Below are 21,509 nucleotides of genomic sequence, written 5' to 3'. Positions count from 1 at the left end.
CGGCCTCGCGTTCCAGCCCGGCCGCCTCGCCTGAGCCTCGTGCGTGGCCTCTCCAGGGCAACGTTTCCAAGATCTGGAGGATCCTGGCGGCGCTTTTAAGGCTTGAGTGCTTCCGGGAGGGCAGGTTCTGCGTGCTCACCTTGATTTAGTACTAATGCCTGCCCTGGCCCTGCCGGGTAAAGGCGATTCTGCCCCAGCCCCGCAGGGTAAAAGTGATCCTGCCCTAGTCCCAATGGGCACGGGGGATCTTGCCCCAACCTCTTCAGGTAAAAGAGATCCTGGTCACGGAAGGTGCCATGGGTCCCGAGAGGCCATGGTGCCTTCAAGGCTTCAGAGCCACGATTCCAACGCAGGTGATCAGAGCAGTAGATAGTGTGGACAGCCTGGCACGACATTCAGGATAGTGTGGCGTGTCCTCGCTCCACTGTCTGCCCCCGGAGACTTCACCTCACCCTGAGACCTCACCTCGATGGCAAGGCTCAAGCTGCTGCTGGGACAGTGTCCTGATGCACAGCAGGTGTGCAGATGAATTCGGAGTTGACTGAATTGTACCTTTCCTTTCCTGTTTCACATATGTCTAGAATGTCATTCCAGGCCATATCTGTTTCCACCCTTTCTGTAAGGAGAACTCACTGCTGTTGGAAATTCCCAGAGAGAGGGGTGGCAGAGGGGGAAAGGGAAGTTGGGAGGATACAATTTCTACTTTCAATTTCTGGATTTTCTACATAATTTCCTTACCTTCTCAGGTGTGAAGCCAGGAAAGATGGCCCACTCACGAGGCAGGTAAGAAGGTGATGGAGGGAGAGTGAGGACAAGCTGTGAGGTCCTCATAGGATTCAGCCACAAGGCTGAAGGAAAAATGAAGAGGCCGACCCAGGAACCTCCAAAGCTTTGAGATGTAGAGGTGTCAGAAGCATCACTCCATCAGTCCCTGCCAGACTCCAGGAACTTCTCTGAGTCTTACAGCACATTGTTACCATATGCACGGTAGGGCTGTGTGGTTCTTTTTGTTTGTTTGTTTGTTTTGTTTTGTTTTTTGAGTTAGAGTTTCACTCTGTCGCCCAGACCGGAGTGCGGTGGCCACTCCCGGCCACCGCAGCCTCGACCTGCTGGGCTCCGGCGATCCTTGCGTCTCAGCCTTCCAACTAGCTGGAACTACAGACGCGTGCTACCACGCCCGGCTAGGGGCTGTGTGGTTCTTATCATCTGTTCCTTATGGGAATGGATGAGAACCTTTATCTCTTTGCCTGCACTGGGCATAGCCCGTCTGACAGCATATTGGAGTTCAATATGTTTGTTGCATGACTTCTAAAGCCCTCAATTTTAATGTACAAACCAGCAAAGATTGTCTGAGGCCTAGAATGCAGTCCTGTTTTCTGCATCTTCTTCCTTATCCGTATTCTAATCCTGATCCTATCACCACTGGGGGCTGGCCCAAGGGAGGGCACTCAAGCCACTCCCCGTATCCTGCTTCGAATATGAAGTCATACATTGCTGGGCTGTGAAAACTGATTCCTCACAGCAGGGACTTGGCAGGCCACCCAGAGTCACATCAGGATCCTACTTGCTCCTCCCTGTCCTTGGTGCCATCAGGAGACACGGGTGGTTGTTCGGGGATACTCACTAGGCTAATTTTCACTTACAGTCCTGCACCTGATTCCACACTACTCGCAGCATTGAGTCTACTTTAATTTACACATTGGGGCTGACTGGGAAGCTAATTTATGAATCATCTTTACTGCTGTGCTTTCTTCCTTCTTAGGAAGGAGTCTCACTCCTCCTTCTCTTGGCACAGTCACAGGGACAGGGCGGGGACACGGGAGGACACTTCCAGAGGCACCCAAGCTCCTTTGCTGCCCCTCACTCCAGAATCTTCAGGGGTGGATAAGGTCCTGATTGCCTGCAGCATGGCAGATGGTGAGTCTGTTTGTGTGTTGGAGGGAGGCTGTTTGAGACAATGAACCATACAGAAACAGCCCAATCACCAAGCCCCAGGACTGTCTCCTGGTCTAGCTAGGGAGCCAAAGCAGTCAGCAGTTGGTGACACACAGTGCTTGCCCTGAACACAAATCTCACCTGTCCGAGCATCTCCTGGCCAGCTCTCACGCAGGGCCTGGGACACTTGTTCCTGGAAATAGTGGTGCAGCCTGGCTTGGGCCAAAGCCCATGAGAACACAGAAGCGGCTTTAGCAGCTATTCTTTAGGGATACTGTAGGAAGAAAGGTCTGTAGGGAGAGAGGCCTATAGGTTTGGGGGCTTTGCTGTCATTCTGCGTGGTCATCTACACGACCAGCTTTGAGAGTTGCCTCTCAGGTCAGATGCTTGGGCTTGGCCCCTGGTCTGGAGTCCTCTACTCCTCTACCCCCTATGACTGGACACTGCCCTTCTGCAGGCATCTCCCTCCCCCACATCTTTCAGCCTCATGTCGTATCCTTCACAGGACAGACCTTTGGGTCCCTGTTGGTTCCTCCTGAGGTAGCAGGTCCCAACCAGCGTCCACACCCAGAGGTGAGCCAGGCCTGCTCTCCTTGGTCTCCAGGAAGGGTACAGGCCCATCTCAGGGCCCTCCCAGGGTGGATACATCCCTTCTCTGCCTAGCCAGGAGCTGCTGACCCACTTGTTCTGGGTCCTGAGCCTGATAATACACAAGTACCATGGACAAGGGTCAGTCTGGCGTAGGAAAGGAATGGCAGAGGGTAGGACAAGGGCCCCAGTCACACAGGCTCAAGTCAGGACAATTCCAATCAGGAAACTGAGGCAGGTGCTGGACCAAGCAGAGGGTGGCAGCTCTTCCACAAGGGCTTACCAGACTCATTGGGCCAAGGGTACAGTGAGACTCACCCTAAGCTCTGCTTCATTTTGGCAGGAGAGTGGGGGAGTACCCTTGGCCAGCTGGGCCCCTGTGAAGGATTCTCTACATGGCTGTATTGGGACACTTCCCGGAAGGCATTTGTGGGTCCTTGGCACCTAGAGCCATCTGTCTTCTCCAGACCTACATAAAATGTTTCCTTGGCCGGGTGCGGTAGCTCATGCCTATAATCCCAGCACTTTGGGAGGCCGAGGCAAGAGGATTGCTTGAGCCCAGGAGTCTAAGATCAGCCTAGGTAACATAGCGAGACTTTGTCTCTACAAAAAAATACAAAACTTAGCCAGACATGGTGGCACATGCCTATGATCCTAGCTACATGGGAGACTGTGAGGCAGAAGGATGGCCTTAGAGCAGGTTGAGACTACAGTGAGCCGTGATTGTGCCACTGCACTCCAGCCTGGGCCAAAGAGTGAGACCCTGACTCAAAATGAAACAAAGATACATGTCCTTGCCCAGTTCTGGTCTGTCCTCACATGCTCAGTGACCTCCTGGGTGCTACCTCCCACAGTCTGCCCACCCACCTTCCCCAACTTTCTCACGCACACAAGCCTTCTTTGGGCTCCATCTGGCTGTACCCCAACCCCCACCTCTGTCCTATTTAGGGGCCACAGCAAGAAGGCTCATGGGCCCTGCCCACTGAAATCCTACATGCTCTGCCCAGGTGGGCACATGTGCCTCCCTGCAAAGACTGTCCAGACCCCTACAGCCCTGTGCTTCCTCCAGAGCCCAAGACATGTCTGTGCCTCACTTCAGACCCCTGACTTGCCTTCGAACTCCCCTCACACCCCCAGACCAGGAGCCCCTTGGGGCGTACTGTGCCCCTCATATTCTACATGGTAACACCTGACAGTGTTAACAGTGAAACTGGGCCTGACTGGAAACAGTAACAGCTTTGGTCCAAGGGGACAGTCTTCCAGGGAGGGTGCAGGGTCTCCCAGCATTGCCAGGATGGGGGGATTTTTTTTTTTTTTTGAGTTGGAGTTTCACTGTCACCCAGGCTGGAGGGCAGTGGCACACTCCTGGCCACCACAGCCTCAACCTGCTGGGCTCAGGCAATCCTTTTACCTTCCCAGTAGCTGCAACTACGGGTATGCACCACCATGCCTGGCTAATTTTTTTTGATTTACTGTGGAGATGAGGCCTTGCCAAGTGGCCCAGGCTGGTCTTAAACCTGTGGACTCAGGCAATCCTGTCTCTCACCTTGGCCTCCCAAAGTGCTGGGATTAGTGTGAGCCACCACACCCGGCTAGGGTGGGGGGATTCTAGGTGCACACAGCCCTAATGCTGGGGAATTGCCTACCCACCCAGTGTTCCCTACCCCATATAGGATGGAGCCTGTGCCCTAGGAGGAGCCAGTAGTCATGGTAAATTCTGAAGGCCCCACCGGGACTCTGAGCCCAGCATTGGCCATCTGTCCCCGCTGCTTATCTCCTGGGGTGCCTGATTCCAGCCCACCAATAGGGCCCCACCCTCAGCATTGTCCCTGGGTACAGTGGGCACACAGTGCATGAGTAACAGCCAGGACTCTTGAGGATACCATGTGGCAGAGACAAGGACGCAGTCCTACCATCTGCTTACTGGGCACTTTTCTTCTGCATGTCTCCTCTCTCTGAGTTGAAGGACTGGATTCCTGTTCCCAGAGCAACCCCCTTACATACCAAATCTTGGTTCTGCAGAGGGTCCATGGGATCTCAGAAAAGAGACCCTGCAATTAAATTCCTCAAAAGCCTCTTCTCAGGAGCTCTCCTGATCTGCTCTCCAGGTTCATGGGGGATTCCAATGCTTTGCCTGGGTGTTCTCACTGTATACCCCACAGACACCTAGCCCAGCTCCCTTCAAGCACAAGTATGCACACTTCTGGAGGGAAGGGGGTCTCCTCTTACTGTCTTCATATTCAGTAATTATTTGTTGGTTAAGTAAACGAAAACACTCCTGATCCTGTTGCAGATCCAACCCTCAGCAGCTCCTCAACCGTGTGGGCCCCCCATGATGGTTAATTTTGTGTCTACTTGACTGGGCCAGAGTGCCCAGATATTCAGTCAAACATTATTCTGAGTGTTTCTGCATGAGACTGACATTTAAATCTGTAGGCTTTAACATAAGAGTAATATTTTAATCAGTAGAACAAGACTGCCCTTCATTATGTGGATGGCCTCATCGAATCAGTTGAAAGCCTGACTAGAAGACTTGCTCATACTCGCCCCCCAGGAAGACAATTTGCCAGCAAACTGTCTTCAGACTTCACAGGCTACACTGACTTTTCTGCCTGCTGGGTCAGGGCCTCCAGCCTGACAGCCTCTATAGTACCACTTATGTCAATTCCGTAGCCTTTTCTGTGTGTGCTTTGATTCTTTGGAGAACTCGAACACACCTCCCTAGAGGGTTCCTTCCTCACCAGGAACCCAGCCCCACCTGGCCTGACAGTGGGAGGGGCAGAGGATGCAGTGGTAGTGCTCCCTCCCCACAGCAGAGCACACCAAGCCCAGCTTCCAGTGCCAGCCAGCTTCCAGGCAGGTCTCTGATGACTGAAGCCCTTCGGTTCATGGGAGACTCTTGGCCTTGCCAGTCAGTGTGGCTGCCATGGCGCCTTCCAGGCTCTGAGGCCATGGGTCACTGGTTTGGCCTCCAGTATTACCCCCAATAGCAATCACCCCCTGGCGCAGTGGCAAGCAAAGTCAGGACACTGGGGGCTGGAAACCAATTTATATAACCTGAAGGGCCAGGAAAGAAGTGACACCATCCTGCCAGGCCGGTTAGAAATAGGAGGCAGTAGCCCGAGTGTGCTGGTGGCCGTAGGAAATTCATCAGTTTTCTGAGAAGCCCTTTTCTCAAATGTTCAGTGGAATCATGGGTGCTCGAGAGCTGGTCAAGTGGAGCCGTGGCCACTCATAACCAGGTTCAGGATGCTTGGAACCCTTTGGTCCTTGTCACTCAGGAAGGAGAGGTGTTCCTGTGAGTGGAGGGCAGGGAAGGGACAGGAATGGACTGGGGTCCCACCTCAGGTGAGCCTTCACAGAGGGCAAACTTGACTTTTATACTCAGGAAGGAGCCAAGCCAACAGCACTGGGGGCAGAAGTGGGTGAAGAGCCTCTAGGCCTCCTGAGCTCCGGAAGAAGGTGGTCCTGACTTGGTTTGGGAACAGGGAAGGAGCAGGGAGGTTGAGGTCCAAGAATCCACCATGTTCTGGGCCAGGAAACACTTGGAGACCGTGGAGATCACCAGTAGGGAATGATGTGCTGCTCCCTGGCTATAACCCTGCTGACCCCTGAGCAATCAGTCATGGGCAGCTGGCTACCGTGGGGACATTCTGCATGGCCTGGCTGGAGATCGCAACATAGGAGCTGTGAGTGAGAAGAGAAAGTGGAAGCAGGATGGTGGGCAGGTAGGGCATGTCAGTCCTTCTTGCCCACTGGGGACATGCTGCGGGGAAGTAGCTTGTGGTAGCCAGAAGGGGACAGAGAGGCCCCTGCAGGGGAGTCCAGCTTCACCTTGTCCAGGACAGTCTTCTTGATGGCAGCAGGTGACACCTTCTCCTGGTCAGCCATGGACTGCAGCTCCCTAGAGAGGCAATGAGGTGTTGGGGCCAGGCTCTTCTTTCTTCCAGAGCCCAAGTGTGTACCAGGGAAAGGAAGCAAAGCTACGGCTCCTAAAGCCTGCCAGCTCAGGCAGCACTGTGCTATCACCTACCTCAGGGCCTTTGCACCTGCTATCTTCTCTGCCAGCTACATGCACCCAGACACAGCTGCCTGGCTCCCTCTCGCCTCATTCAAATTGGCTCAGTGCCACCAAAATCTACACACGGTGATCCCCCAGACCTGAGTCTTCACTGCCTGACTGTGGGATGTGTGCTTATGCCTGTCTGCCCAAAAGCCTCATTGTCACATGGTGGTACTTAGCAGAATCTGAGAATATATGGCTTGGAGAGTGGGCAGCATGGCAAGAAAGATGACCTCTTCCACCCTGCAGACCTGAACTGGGGACAGCAACCCCCAGAACTGGTGCTCTGACCACCTGTCAGATATCAAACCTGTCTCTTCTTTTTAGTTTTCTTTCTTTTTTTTTGAGTTGGAGTCTCACTCTGTCGCCCAGGCTGGAGTGCAGTGGCACGCTCCCAGCCACCGCAGCCTCGACCTGCTGGGCTCTGGCGATCCTTCTGCCTCAGCCTTCCGAGTAGCTGGAACTACAGGTGCGTGCTACCATGCCTGGCTAATTTTTTTATTTACTGTAGAGATGAGATCTCGCCAAGTTGCCCAGGTGGGTCTCAAACCCGCAGGCTCAGGCAATCCACTCACCTCAGCCTCCCAAAGGCGCGGGATTACAGGCTGAGCCACAGAGCCTGGCTCTGGTTTTCTTTCAACTCTCATGGAGTTTTCCCAGTGCTAGGATGCTGGTGTATGTTCTGCTTCTTTAAGTCACCTGATCTCCCAGCAAGGCCAGGATGAAAACGTGACAGGCCCACAGAGGTTCCCTGATGTGCCTGGCTGCCCACCAGTGTGGCCCCCTGGCTTGGATGTCCATTCTGGCCATGATATGATACAACTATGTGGGGAGCACAGTATAGGCCAGAGAAGGTATCCAGGCACCTCTGTGGACATGCGCTTGGGTAAGAAAAGGGGCCTTGGTGGGGTGCTACACACTGTGACCCAGGGGATCATGGTGCTCTGTGTGCCACCCAATGCCAGGCCAGAACTCATAAATATCTGTCAAGTCAGTGACTGAGCAAACGTGTGAGACTGAGGGTAGGTGGCCAGGGAAGTGGGCAGCAGCAAGGGCCCACCGTGTACGGATGCAGGAGGCCTCCACAGCATTGATGAGAAGGGAGCGGAAGCCCCCACTCTCCAGCACATGCAAAGCATGGATGGTGGCCCCACCAGGAGAGCAGACGTTGTCCTTGAGCTGGCCTGGGTGCTGTTCTGAGTCCAGTAGCATCTTGGCAGCCCCCTGCAGCCAGTAGAGAGGTTGACAGCTATAGGGCACCCAATCACCCAGCAAGGCCCTGTCCTAGCCACTGCAACACCCCCTACCCATCTGCCCCTACTGCAGCCCTGTGGCCCCACCAAGAGTAACCCCACAGAGGATCAGGAAACACACTGACCAGGAGAGCCTGAGCCCCAAGACGAACCGCCAGGCGCCTTGGAAGCCCCATCTTCACGCCTCCATCAGCCAGGGCATCCCAGGGCTGTGAACGCCTGTGGGGAGAAGGTACCCTGAGGTGCTATCCTGGGCCTTTCTTTCTTCCCCTCTGGGCAACGCTCTTGGAGGGCTGGAGTAGGGAGGAAGACAAAGTGCCAGTTCCCACAGATTTGTGGCCTCCCATCCTGGCCCTGAGGTCCTGGAAAGTACCCACTGCCAACAGCTGCCCCCCAGTCCTCACATAGGCGGGGCCGCTGCCACTGAGTCCCGTGACAGCATCAATCAGGTCTTCTTCCACCTCCGTGCAGAAGCCCACGCTGCCCAGCAGCTGTTCCACGAGCTTGCCATCCTCTACCTGGGCATGTGTGCCCGTGGCATACACGGTAGCCCCCTCACGCACCACAACTGGGGTGTTGGTCATGCAGCGAATGACTTTGGGGGCTGGCTGAAACGCCAACAGTTTCTGGAAGAGAAACCAGCTTGTGTCTGTCCTGGCCTTGGACATGGTGTGTCAATACACTTCCTCAACTGAGCAGTGCCTGATTTCTCCCCATAGGCTAGGGCATGGCACCCCTTTCGAAGATGGAGAACCAAGCCACTAAGAGCCAGGGCTCCCGACCACCCTCTCTCCAGATCCTGCTGGGCCCTGGCCCACGGTGCCTACCTTCTCGATAGAGCTAATGGTGACACCAGCCGCACAGGACACCACGATGTGCCTGTCCTCAATGTTGGCACCAATCTCATCCAGGATGAAGGGGATGATGTGTGGCTTTACTGCCAGGAAGAGCACATCACTGTGCTGTACTGTCTCCTTGTTGTGGGGTGTCAAGTTCACCCCCATCTTCTGCAGGGAGTAAATGGGGGGGTTCAGCCTGCTCCTGTGGCTGTCTGGCCCTACCTATCCCTCTCAAAGGCCCCTAAGCCAAAAGACTCACATGTAGAACAGCAGAGACTGCTGGGGTGTGGGTGTGGACAGGGCTGAGGACTCACTCAGGGCATGGGGTTCTCACCTCCCCTCGACTACTCTTCCTATCCGTAAATGGAGGAGACATCCTGTCTAGAATGCATCTTTTGCAGACAGAAGAAGATCACTCCATCCGTGCCACAGCCCTGACACCCTGCCTCAGGCTGCAACCCCCCAGATCCTGCCTTCAGGCGTGAGTGTTGGTGTGGCTTGTGGCCTCAAGCTGGGAACCTGCCCCACCCTTGGATCTGAAACCCGAACTTCGCCATGGCAAACCAAAGTTGCATTCAGCTCCTAGGTGTGTTGTTTGGTTTCTAGGGTGTGGCCACACCAGCCTGGTCCCCAGAGACCCTTGTGGTGACCTCTGCCCAAACTTTAACACCATACAGTGAACCCTATTCCAGACCAACACCCTCCCATAAGCTGTACACACATCCATCGCCCAGGTCGCAAGAGCCTAGTAATGGGAGCTAACGGCATAGCGAGGAGCCAGGGTCTGGAAGATATCCGAGCCCAGATTCGTTCCTCTGGCTGGGGTAGGGGGTTGCAGCAGGCCCCTCTATTCCTTGCCCTTCACTGTGGGAGTCTTCACACACCCATCCTCCAGACATGCTCTGCAGCAATTCAGCCTTTCTTTCTACCATCTACCTGCACCTACCCTGAGGGCAGAAACTGTGGCCAAGTCCATGTCTGGAGAGCTGGCCATTATCTTGTGGGCGGCCAGGACACCTGTAGGGGACAGAGTTTCTCTATCAAGGCCAGTTCTGAGCTCTCTCCCCCACATTTTTGGGAAGAAGAGTAAGACAACCAGCCTAATCGGCTTCAAACACACATAAGCTGCCAGTTCCCATAAGACTCAGCCTTGTGACCCAGACTCCCATCATCAGCCCCAAGACCTGTGCAACAGGGAAGGGTCCCAACCTCTCCCACTGGGCCCCCTCCCTGGCCTCAGGGCCTACCTGCTGCTGTGAAGCCCTTGGCTAGGGCAAAGGCCAGCTGTCCAGCTCCGATGAAGCCCACGCTCATGATGTCCAGAAATTTTTATCCACAGCCTTCACGGCGGGCACTAGCTCTGCGGAGCAGCTGCGGGACGAGACTGGGCAGGACGGAGAGCAAGTTAGGTGGACAGTCCCAGGCCTGGCCGCTCCTCCAGCAGCCAGATGTCCCCTCCTCCCTACCCCCTCCCCAGCTGGTCTTTCCCCTTTGCTGCCCCAAAGCCCCGGCTCGTTAGCTGCTCCAAGCCCCCTGTCCAGAGCGGCAGTCCCCGGCCGGTGGACTGGAGGGATTAGGGCGCCACAGAGGAAGTGACCAGGAAGGGAAGACCCCGGCGAGAACCCGGCGCCAGGAGGTGCCCCTATCCGGGCTCCCACCCTGCCTGAGGCCCCAGGCCGCCCGGTTCTGAGGGCGCCGATCCGCATGGTTCCCCATACCGCGGCCGCCGCCCACTGGCCCCAGAACCGGACCCCTATCCAGCGACCCAGTTTCGGGTGGCCCCAGCCCCGCAGCGCCGCGCCCGCCACGCGGCATCCGCGCCCGTCAGCCCCGCCCCTGCCGCGCCAGCCACTCCGGGCGTGGCCTCCGGGCGCTGGCTAATCGGAAGGTGCGACTAGCACCAAGGACGGTTGCATCATCCGCTCGCCCCCGCCCCAGCCGCCAGCAGGCCGGGCCCCGCCAATCCCACGATCTCTGAGCTCTGGGACGCTCGACTCTCAGCCAGCACATCTCGGACGTGCCCCTCCCCCCATTTCGCCGGCCCCAGCGCGTGCACCCCCTGAGCGTACTTGGATCCCGTGGGAGACTGCGAGGGGTTTCCCACGCGCTATGCTGTGAGCCACCCAGACACAAACACATCAGGCTGGTGTCCCTGAGCCCTTGACCGCCGCTCACTGGGAATAAGTAGTCTCTTTTACCATCGTGTTTGAAGAAGCCCGACTGTACAGCATCTTCTTACTTTTTTGTTTTTTTGGAAGAGGAGCAGTTTTGAAAATAACTTGCCAAGTGGAAACGTTTGAAACGTCATCGTTCTGATACTGCATTTTGTCTCTTTTACATTTTTGTACTGGCCGGGCTCAGTGGCTCAGCCTGCACCACTGGAGGCCGAGGCGAGTGGATTGCCTGAGCCCTCAGGTTCGAGACCAGCCCGGGCAACTTGGCGAGATCTCTTCTGTACAATAAATAAAAAATTGGCCGGGCTCGGTGACTCAGCCTGTAATCCCAGTGCTTTGGGAGGCCGAGGTGAGTGGATTGCCTGAGCCTGCGGGTTCAAGACCCACCTGGGCAACTTGGCAAGACCTCATCTCTACAATAAATAAAAAAATTAGCCGAGCGTGGTAGCACGCGCCTGTATTTCCGACTACTTGGAAGGCTGAGGTGGAAGGATCACCTCAGCAGGTCAAGGCTGCGGTGGCTGTGAGTGTGTCACTGCACACCAGTCTGAGTGACAGAGTGAGACTCCAACTCAAAAAATAAATAAATAAAAATAAATGTATGTACTGCACTCCAGGCCTGCCTGAACCATGAAAGGTCCTGCCAGGACTCTCAAAATCTTAAAATTGGAAGGCAACTGCAAAGTCTGTATCAGCCCTTCCCCATCCAGACCCCCTTCCTCCTCACCTAGTGCTTTTTTCCTCTGTAGAGTGGAATCTCTTAGGTGCAAGATGCCTTTGAAAACAGCATGACACTCTGTGGTCATGGCCCATTACCATCTGAATCTCTTCTAAACAGGCACATGGTGGTGTTCAACTAGCAAGCTGAGGAAGATGATGTTCCTTTCCTGCCCCAGCTCCCATGGGGCCAGAGCACCCTCAAGTCCCGTGACATCTCACTCACAGTCTGTGGAATGTTTTGGCCCTGGATTTAAGGAGAGTAAGGCTCTAGTCACTTCTCCCTGATGACGTGCTCAGAGCTCATCTGAGTTGAGCCTGTGTTTGGGCTGTGGATAGCAGTAGGATTAAGGGCAAAGTCAGAAGTTATCACTGACAACCTGACTCCCACCAAGGGGAGAGTTAAGTTGCTTTAATTTTTTTTTGTCTTGTATCTTAGATGATGACGTACTGTTCTATACATAATTTCTTTTTTTTTTTTTTGAGTCAAAGTCTTTACTCTGTCGCTTAGACTGGAGGGCAGTGATATGCTCACAGCCACTGCAGCCTCGACCTGCTGGGCTCAGGCAGTCCTTCTGGAACTAGAGGCGCAAGCTACCACGCCTGGCTTATTTTTTTATTTATTGTAGAGACAAGGTCTCACCAAGTTGCCCAGGCTGGTCTCGAACTCCTGAGCCCAGGCAGTCCTCTTGCCTCAGTCTCCCAAAGTGCTGGGATTACAGACTTGAGTCAAGTCACCTGGCCTCTAGCACATAATTTCAGAATGATTAGGAAGTCTTGGTTGTAGCCACAGGGCTGTGTGTTTTCAGATTATCTTCACCTAGCCTCCTGATCATGGACACAGTCAACACCCCAGAGACTGCTCTGTAGTGACCAAGGGAGGAGCTGTAGCAAGTGCCTGTACAAATAGACGGGACAAACCTACAAAAACAAGACCTAGGAGTTCCACACATTTTGAGAACAGAACTTGCTACTTTAAAAAAACAAAACAAAAAACAAAACAAGAATTACTTTTTCAGCCGGGCTCGGTGGCTCAGCCCGTAATCCTGTGCCTTTGGGAGGCTGAGGTGAGTGGATTGAGGGTTCGAGACCCACCTGGGCAACTTGGCAAGACCTCATCTCTACAATAAATCAAAAAAATTAGCTGGGTATGGTAGCGCACGCCTGTAGTTCCAGCTACTTGGAAGGCTGAGGCGGAAGGATCGCCGGAGCCCAGCAGATCGAGGCTGCGGTGGCCGGGAGCGGCCACTGCACTCCAGTCTGGGCGACAGAATGAGACTCCTACTCAAAAAACAAAAACGAAAACAAAAACAAACAAACAAAAAAATTACTTTTTCCTGCTGGGCATGAAGGCTCACCCCTGTAATCCCAGCACACTGGGGGGCTGAGGCGGTAGGATTGCTTGAACCCAGGGGTCCAAGACCAGCCTAGGCAACATGGTGAGACCTCATCTCTACAAAAAAAAAAATTAGGGTGATTTCTTTCGCCCATGCCAGTTATGGCATTGCCACCCTTTCTTTTCTCCCTTCTCTCTCCAATAAACTTTGTTTAAAAAAATAATAATAGAGCATGGTGGCATATGCTTTTAGTCTCAGCTCCTCAGGAAGCTGAGACCGAAGGATTGCTGAGTCCAGGAGTTCAAGGCTGTGATGAGCTGTGAAGATGCCACTGCACTCCAGCCTGGGCGACAGAGTGAGACTAGTGAGACTAAAAAAATAAAAGTACTTTTTCAAGTAGTAACAACAAATAGCACTCCTACCTAACAGAGAACATCAACAGCACCACCAACAACAGCAACAACAACAAACCAAAATATTTGGCCCTCTAGTCCATGGAGTAAACTATCAACAGGTCCAACTCCAAGTTGAGCCTCCCAGCAAGACCCTCTGCTGTGTAATCTTGTACCCTGGGTCGTCTCCCCTCCTTGTCTGTCTGTCTCTCAGGACCTTTGAAATTTAGGTTAAGTGGTGCGCTAGAAGCAGAAGGCCACTGTACAGTGAGGAAATCGGGAAGTTGGTGACAGCTTGTTTTGGAGTTTTGGTTACCAAAGGAAGAAGAGAAGAAAACAGGGTCCCTGCCAGGACTCCCCATGTATCGGGAGGTATATGGTCCATATACCCCTTTGTCACCAGGTAACATGGTCCCCTGACATCCACTCTCTCTCAGTGGGGGGCCCTAGGATGCTGTAGACTCAGCAACTGCCTGCCACATGGAGGATATACCATTGAGCTCAAAACACTCACCCCCTCCAAGTAAAGGACATCAGACCAGACCCCATTTGTCAGCTAACCCAAGAGTGATCTTCCCAGTAGACCGGCAGAGGCCACTTCTTCACTTTCTGCATGGCACCAACACAGGGCCTGACTGGGAGCCCTTGGAGCCTGTGCCTGTTGTCCATTGCCCAGAAAGTGCAGCAAACCCTTTGCCTATGACCATGCCCAGGGCCTCTGGAGGCCCTCAGATGAGGATGGAGGTGATGGTTGGAGATTAAGGGCCTCCAGGAGGGAGAAGGATAAGCTTGATATCAATCCACTTCTGCTCATAGGCCTGTCTGAGCCACCTTGGTCTATCACCCACCAGAAGGAGAGGACACTGCCTTCTCTGTCCTCAGGAGGCTTCCCAGACCCTCAGAAGACCAGGGCACTCCTGGGCCATTTCCTTCCTCAGCCAGGGCTCTGGCCTAGGCCTTTGTCCCAGAGCATGCTGGAAGGGGGTGACCAGAAGGTATAAGTAGAGACTGCTTGACTAGAGGCAGAATGCAGATCAATATTGGCATTTATTCCCTGCTCAGGGACCTCAGGGCCAGTCAATGGGCTGAGGGGCTGCTGTGCTGCTGCTATCCTGGCCTGGGCTTAGGCTGAGTGGGCCTGCTTCAGGGTGGTCCAGTCTGAGCTCTGGTGCAGAAAAAGCTGGCTGGAGCATGGAAGATGACAGCTCCAGCAGTCAGGAGTGACCAGGAAATAGACACTTGAACGGAGGCATGTGTCTCAGCAGATGCTCCAGTTCGGGTCTTCTCCCTGTGCCAACGCCACTCACAGGCCACGGCCAAAGCTGCTGCATCGTGGCCAATGGTGTCTGGACGGGGCTCCGTGACTGGGGCAGAACCAGCTCCTTCTCTTGGTGGTGCTGCTGGCCTCTGTGGGCCCTTCCAGTCTGTTGACCCCAGGAGGCAGCCCCATGTGGCACAGCACAGCCCTCACTCTGCTTCCAACGGCTGTGGCCACCAGGAGGCTCCCCAGAGATGGGAGAGTGGTCCAGATTTCTGGATCCTTCTCTGTGAGCTGGCACAGCCTCCTCAGCAAGGCTCTCCTCTGGGGCTGCCTCTGAGCTGCCCCTTCAAGCCAGAAAGAAATTCTGGCTCCCTTACTTCCATTGGTCTGGCTCTGGCTCTCCTGGGTTCATTTCCAACCCATTTCCACACCTCTGGAAGTAATTTTCTTCTCAATCTGTGCATCCTAGCCTGAGTGTGGTCTCCAGACGCTGATGGACATCCTGGGTGTCTCTTAAATTCTAGCTTCAAGCCGGCCTCGGTGGCTCAGCCTGTAATCCCACGCTTTGGGAGGCTGAGGTGAGTGGATTGCCTGAGCCTGCGGGTTCGAGACCCGCCTGGGCAACTTGGCAAGACCTCATCTCCACAATAAATCAAAAATTAGCTGGGCGTGGTAGCATGCGCCTGTAGTTCCAGCTACTTGGAAGACTGAGGTGGAAGGATCGCTGGAGCCCAGCAGGTCAAGGCTGCTCCCGGCCACTACACTCCCATCTGGGCGATAGAGTGAGACTCCGACTCAAAAAAAAAAAAAAATTCTAGCTTCAGTGTCCCCAACTGTAAAATGGGTCACGAAAGCAGCAGCTTTAAAGATTTCCCAGGTAGCAGGCTCGGTGGCTCAGCCTGTAATCCTGCGCCTTTGGGAGGCTGAGGTGAGTGGATTGCCTGAGCCCGCGGGTTCGAGACCTGCCTGGGCAGCTTGGCCAGACCTCATCTCTACAATAAATCAAAAAATCAGCCGGGCGTGGTAGCGCATGCCTGTAATTCCAGCTACTTGGAAGGCTGAGGCGGAAGGATCACTGGAGCCCAGCAGGTCGAGGCTGCGGTGACTGGGAGCGGCCACTGCACTCCAGTCTGGGCGACAGAGTGACACTCCAACTCAAAAAAATAAAAAATAAAAAAGATTTCCCATGTGTTAAAGTGACCAGCACTGAACCCCAGGAGTCCAGGGAAATAGTGAAAGAGAGAGCTACTGGAGGGGAGGTTCCTTCCTGCCTCCTGGTTGAGGCCTCTCACCTGCTGTCCTGCCTCTGTCCCTCCAGGAGCTCAGCCTCAGAGCGCTGCCAGATGTCCAGAAGCGGCCTTTCCCCATCGCACTCCATCTGCCTGAGCCCTCCGAATCCCTCCTGCCGTCTCCTTGGCTTCTTGGTTTACCTGTGTGCCCCTCATGGACCTTGGAGCTGCTAGCCAGGGAGAGGAGGTTGGCGGGCTACCGCTGGTCAGGCTACAGGGTGGGCACGAAGCGGATCCTCTGGGAGTAGGCAAGGTCGACCACGTAGAGAAGCAGGTTGACGTAGGTGAAGATAGCCACCACCAGCTGGCTGTCCCAGGGGCAGCTGCCCCGAGGGCAGCCGGGGGGCCGTCTGGGCTCACCGTACTTGGGGTCGAAGCAGAAGACTGGCCAGATCACGGCAGCGCTGAGGTACAGGAGCACTGCCAAGAAGGTATACAAAACCACCAACCGGTCAAAGGGGCAGCCCAGGCGCCCTGTGTGGCCCATCACACTCAGGATCACCACAGCTACTGTGACCAGAAAGCACAGACTATAGACAGCTACACACCACTGGGTGGCCATGTAGCGCCTGTAATGGCTATCATGGACCAGCGCCCCAAAGATGATGCAGGCCACGAAGGCCTGGACAATCTTGAGGAGCCCTGACACTGTAGCCATGTAGCTGGCCACCTGACCAGGCCGTGCCCGTGTCAGGGCCACCTCTGTGGCATAAGCCAGGAAGAGGAACCCGGCAAAGACACTGGCTGCCAGGCGGAAGTCTCTGGCAGCACAACCGGCGGGCTCAGGCGGGCACTCCCACCGGGTGAAGTACAGCGGGTACACAACTGCAGCTGTGGCACACAGCAGGGTGGCCAGCATGGCGAAGGCCGCCGTGAAGTTGCCCCAGGAGAGCCGCAGGCAGCCATGGAGCCGGGTGAACTCACAGGCCACCACTAGAACGGAGAGGGCGAAGCAGAAGCCCCAGGCGGCCATGCAGAAGGTGCCCTGTACGCCCACGAAGCCACCCCGATGGGCCACCAGGCTGAAGGTGGTGCAACCAAAAGCCAGCTGCAGCATGCGGGCTGTGCCCACAGGGGACATCACGGCATCCAGGTTCAGGTATGCACCCCCGGGGGGCTCCATGGTACTGCCCATCTGACTGGCCACGTTTCCGCCTCACACAGAGCTGAGTGGGCCTGGGGTCCCTGATGTCCCTCTGTTCTGGCAGTCGTGGCAGGTGCCGCCGGCAGCCTGCAGCGGCAGAGATGATAGTGACATTGCAGCAGGGCAGCCTCTCTGCTGCCTGTGTGAGGAGGCCCCCCCAGCGCTATAAATAGACCGCCGCGATCAGAGCCCCGGAATAGCAGCCCACGTGCCTGTCCCCATCTTGGAGGGACATCTGACCCCTGTGTCCCACGCAGAGCCCCAGTCAGGACTATTAACTCGTTGGCTGCTGGCACCGCCCCAGCCCCTGCCTCCCACCTCCCACCTTGCCGCCCGCACGCAGCACCTGCATCAGTCTGATCAGTTGGCTCCACGGCCCATGGAGGAGGGAAAGGGAGGAGAGCGTAGAGCACGGGGTCCCCACCAGGTCACCCTAGCCTCTAGGACCAGCTGCGCTGGGGGAGGGGCATAGGAGGCAGCAGCCCAGGGCTCCAGGGCACTGGGGGGTGGGGAGGCTCCTGTCATTTATGTAATTTATCCCACCACTTCCGGAAGGCGGCTTGGTTCAGAGCTCGCCTGGGTTTCAAGACCCTGCTGCTGTCATTGTCTCTGAGGCTCACAGCTCTGATCTCTGGGACACGGTGGGGAAGGGGAGTGGAACACAGAGACCCTGGGCACCTCCCGCCAAGGGCTCACCTCATTCAGTTGAGTTCTCAGCCTGCCGGCGGGGGTGGGGGTGGGGGGGCGCTCTTTGAGTATTAGTTATTATTTGGGGGGATCTTTATAGAGTGCCTTGCTTGTCCCTCTTAGGAATATAAACGCCTAAAAAAAAAAAGGTTTCATTTTTAAGCTGAAATATGAAATATTTTGAAAAGAAAAAATTATTTCTGACTAAAATTAGTACATACTCAGGCTGCAATACAGGAAAAGAGATATTTCACCTGTAAGACCATCACTTAGATTCAACCACTATGAACGTCTCCTGGTATATCCTTGTAGATATTTCCTGAATTTTTTGATTAGAAACATTTCAAATCTACAGAAGAATTGCAAAATAGCACAAGCAACACTCGTATACCCTTCACCTAGATTGAAGACTTGCTCGTATTTCGTTCTGTCTGAGCTGCTTCTCCCTCAGTCACCCCATTAATTAGCTAGTTAAGTAATTTATTCTGTGAATGTGGCAATTCAACCCTGAATACTTCCACAGGCATCTCCTAAGAACAAGGCCATTCCCCGAGAGACCCTCCACACAATGATCACACTCGAGAAATTTAAGAACGATCACCTAACACATGGTCATATTCAATTTTCTCCCATCCTCAAAATACATGTTACAACTTTTAAAATTTTTCACCAAGATCTGATCAGGGATTATGAACTGCATGTTGCATGTGGCTGTCATGTCTCTTAGAGTACTTTATTCTGGAATAGTTTCCACATTTTTTTTTTTTTTGAGATAGCATCTTGCTCTATTACTCAGACTGGAGTGCAGTGGTGCAATCATGTTTCATTGCAGCCTTGATACTTAGATTCAAGCAATCATCCCACCTCAGCCTCCTGTGTAGCTGGGATTATAGACACATGTCATCACACCCAGCTACTTTTTTTAAAAATCAGTCTCATTCTGTGACCCAAGCTGGAGTGCAGTGGCACACTCAGGGCCACCACAGCCTTGACCTACTGGGCTCGGGTGATCCTTCTGTTTCAGTTATTTTATTTATTTATTTATTTTGGCAGAGATGGGGTCATGCTATGATTTTGGGGGGGCTTTTTTGGCTTTATTTTTTTTGAGTCAATGTCTCACTCTGTTGCCCAGGTTGGAGTGCAGTGACACACTCATAGCCACCACAACCTTGAGCTGCTGGGCTCAGGCGATCCTTCTGGCTCAGCCTTCCTAGGAGTTGGAACTGCAGGAATGCGCCTGGCTGATTTTTTATTTATTTATTATAGAAACGCGGTCTCGTCATGTTGCTCAGGCTGGTCTCGAACCCCTGAGCTCTGGCAATCCTCTCACCTCCCCCTCCCAAAGTGCTGGGATTACAGGTGTGAGCCATCACACTCCTCTGCTTCAGCTTTTCTTTCTGTTTATTTATTTGTTTTTTTGTTTGTTTGTTTGTTTTTGAGTTGGAGTCTCACTCTGTCGCCTAGACTGAAGTGCAGTGGCCGCTCCTGGCCACCGCAGCCTTGACCTGCTGGGCTCCGGCGAACCTTCCTCCTCACCCTTCCACGTAGCTGGAACTACAGGCGCGCGCTACCATGCCCGGCTAATTTTTTGATTTATTGTGGAGATGAGATCTCGCCTGCCCAGGTGGGTCGCTTCAGCTTTTCAAGTAGCTGCAACCACAGGTGCGTGCAACCATACCTGGCTAATTTTTTTATTTATTGTAGAGATGCGGTCTCACCAAGTTACTCAGGCTAATCTCAAACCCCTGGGCTCAAGCAGTTCTCTTACCTCCTCCTCCGAAAGTGTTGGTCTTAGAAGCATGAGCCACTGTGCCTGGCAAGCCCTGGCTAATTTTATTTTAATTGTATGTAGAGTCACAGTCTTGCTATGTTACCCAGTTTGGTCTTGAACTCCTGGATTCAATTAGTCCTCCCACCTTGGCCTCCCAAAGTGCTGGGATTAAAGGCATGAACCACCGTACTGGATCTCCACTTTAAAAAATATTTCATAACACTAGCTTTTTAAAAAATTATCATCCATAATGACAAAACACTGACTTTTTGAATGGTCTAGGGTGGTGGCTTTATAGACTGTCTTTCAGTGTGTATGGTCTGAGTCTTCCTTATGGTTAGATTCCAAGCCAGATGTGTCCAAGCCAGACAGGATATTGGGTGTGAGGGTACATCCAGAGTCTGTGAAGTCAGAGCCCAGGAGTTCAAGCTTGCAGCAAGCCATGATCATGCCACTGCACTCCAGTCTGGATGACAGAGTAAGATCTCAACTCAAGGAAGCCAAAAAATAAACAAAAATAAAAGTATAATCATATTGATTATCTGCTTTAGGATATTGTTTCTGATGTTTAAGGAATAGTTAATATAATCATAATAATATTATTATTATTATTATTTGAGACAAGGTCTCACTCTGTCACCCAGGCTGGAGTACAGTGGCAGCATCATAACTCATGACAGCCTTGAACTCCTGGGCTCAAGCAATTCTCTGGCCTCAGCCTCTTATTTATTTATTTAAAAGTTGGAGTCTCACTCTGTGGTCTAGTCTGGAGTGCAGTGACATGCTCACAGCTACCGCAGCCTTGACCTGCTGGGCTCAGGTGATCCTTCTGCCTCAGCCTTCCAATTAGATGGAACTAGAGGCACGCCACCATGCCTGACCAATTTTTAAATTTATTGTAGAGACAAGGTCTTGCCAAGTTGCCCAGGCTTGTCCTGGACCCCTGGGCTCAGGTAATCCTCTCGCCTCCGCCTCCCAAAGTACTGGGATTACAGGTGTGAGCCACCACACCTGGCACATCTCAACCTCTTGAATAGCTGGCACTACAGGCATGCACCACTATGCCTGGCTAATTTTTAATTTTTTTTTTTAAGATGGGGGTCTCACTATGTTGCTCAGGCTGGTCTCAAACTCCTGACCTCAAGCCATCCTCCTGCCTCACCCTCCCAAAGTATTGATTTCAGGCAGGAGCCACCACACCCAGACAATATATTAATAATACTAAAATAAAGCATTCATATTTGTTTTCAGGTGTTTAATCCTCTGAGATAATGTCTGGATATGGTGGAGTCCAGAAGGAAGGGATCCTCAAGGTCAACTGTTACAGTGTCTACTCTTTTTGCTCCCTCTTACACACAGGAGAAAGGTTCTGCTCCTGGGCAGTGCCCTTCGGAAGAATTCTGTGCTTCCTCTCTCCAGGCATGCACAGTAGGTGCTCCTGATCTAGAATGAGGGACCAAGGGGGGTATGGGACCTCAGGCTCGGGGGAAGGAAGCTGGTTCTGGCTCCTGCTGCCTTCTGACCACAGAGGAGCAGGAAGAAAATCCTCTTGCTTGAAGCAAATGGTTTAGTTTATCTCCCACAGAGGTACGCAGTGCTTCCTCCAAAGTTCACAGCTAAGCAAATCATAACAACAGCGAACCCAGTCATATTTCTTAACCATACAAACCTTCCCTGAATCCTGCTCCCTCATGATGCCCTTGACCTCTGCTTCTGTCCTCTCCATACCCCCTACCAAAGGCGGGGACTTCATGTAATACCTAAAGCATTGAGTATTTCGGGAAATCCCAGCCTTGGACACTGCCAGTTCTTTGGGGGGATTTGGAGGTGATTGGCATGCCTGTGCAGGTAGGAAGTGGGCACTCGTTGGTGACTTTTACAGAAGCTGTGACACCTTGGTAATCCCCACTGGGCATCTAACCCTAGAGTGGCACATGGGACTCTGAGTGAGAGTGATTTGGGGGGCCCACATTCATCAGTGTCCTTGAATAGCTCCCATGACTGTCCGGGAGTCCCCAGGGATGTAGACAGGCCCTCAGCCCAACCCTATTCCAAGTCT

General features: G+C 53.5%; 2 protein-coding genes across 2 annotated transcripts; both read right to left on the bottom strand.

The window, feature by feature from the left end:
• Positions 1-5,552: 5,552 nt before the first annotated feature.
• Positions 5,553-10,501, bottom strand: PYCR1 (pyrroline-5-carboxylate reductase 1). Its single transcript, XM_021713576.1, is given in 10 exon segments — positions 5,553-5,819; positions 6,358-6,427; positions 7,647-7,810; positions 7,965-8,042; positions 8,044-8,058; positions 8,244-8,465; positions 8,667-8,846; positions 9,625-9,695; positions 9,926-10,038; positions 10,465-10,501. Coding segments are annotated over 9 exon segments (951 nt in total). The 5' UTR covers positions 9,993-10,038; positions 10,465-10,501; the 3' UTR covers positions 5,553-5,735.
• MYADML2 (myeloid associated differentiation marker like 2) lies at positions 8,368-17,091 on the bottom strand. The gene is made up of 4 exons (XM_021713577.1): positions 15,998-17,091; positions 9,625-9,713; positions 8,667-8,846; positions 8,368-8,465 (listed from the first exon to the last, which is right to left on the bottom strand). Exon 1 carries the CDS (start codon positions 16,981-16,983, stop codon positions 16,060-16,062), a length of 924 nt encoding a protein of 307 aa, XP_021569252.1. The 5' UTR covers positions 16,984-17,091; the 3' UTR covers positions 8,368-8,465; positions 8,667-8,846; positions 9,625-9,713; positions 15,998-16,059.
• Between the last annotated feature and the right edge of the window lie 4,418 nt (positions 17,092-21,509).

This window comes from Carlito syrichta, unplaced genomic scaffold (genome assembly GCF_000164805.1).
Source record: "Carlito syrichta isolate Samal-C Ts95f unplaced genomic scaffold, Tarsius_syrichta-2.0.1 Scaffold304603, whole genome shotgun sequence".
Taxonomy (NCBI): Eukaryota; Metazoa; Chordata; class Mammalia; order Primates; family Tarsiidae; genus Carlito; species Carlito syrichta.
Note: the sequence above shows the minus strand (reverse complement) of the source record. Positions and strands in the feature narration are given on the sequence as shown.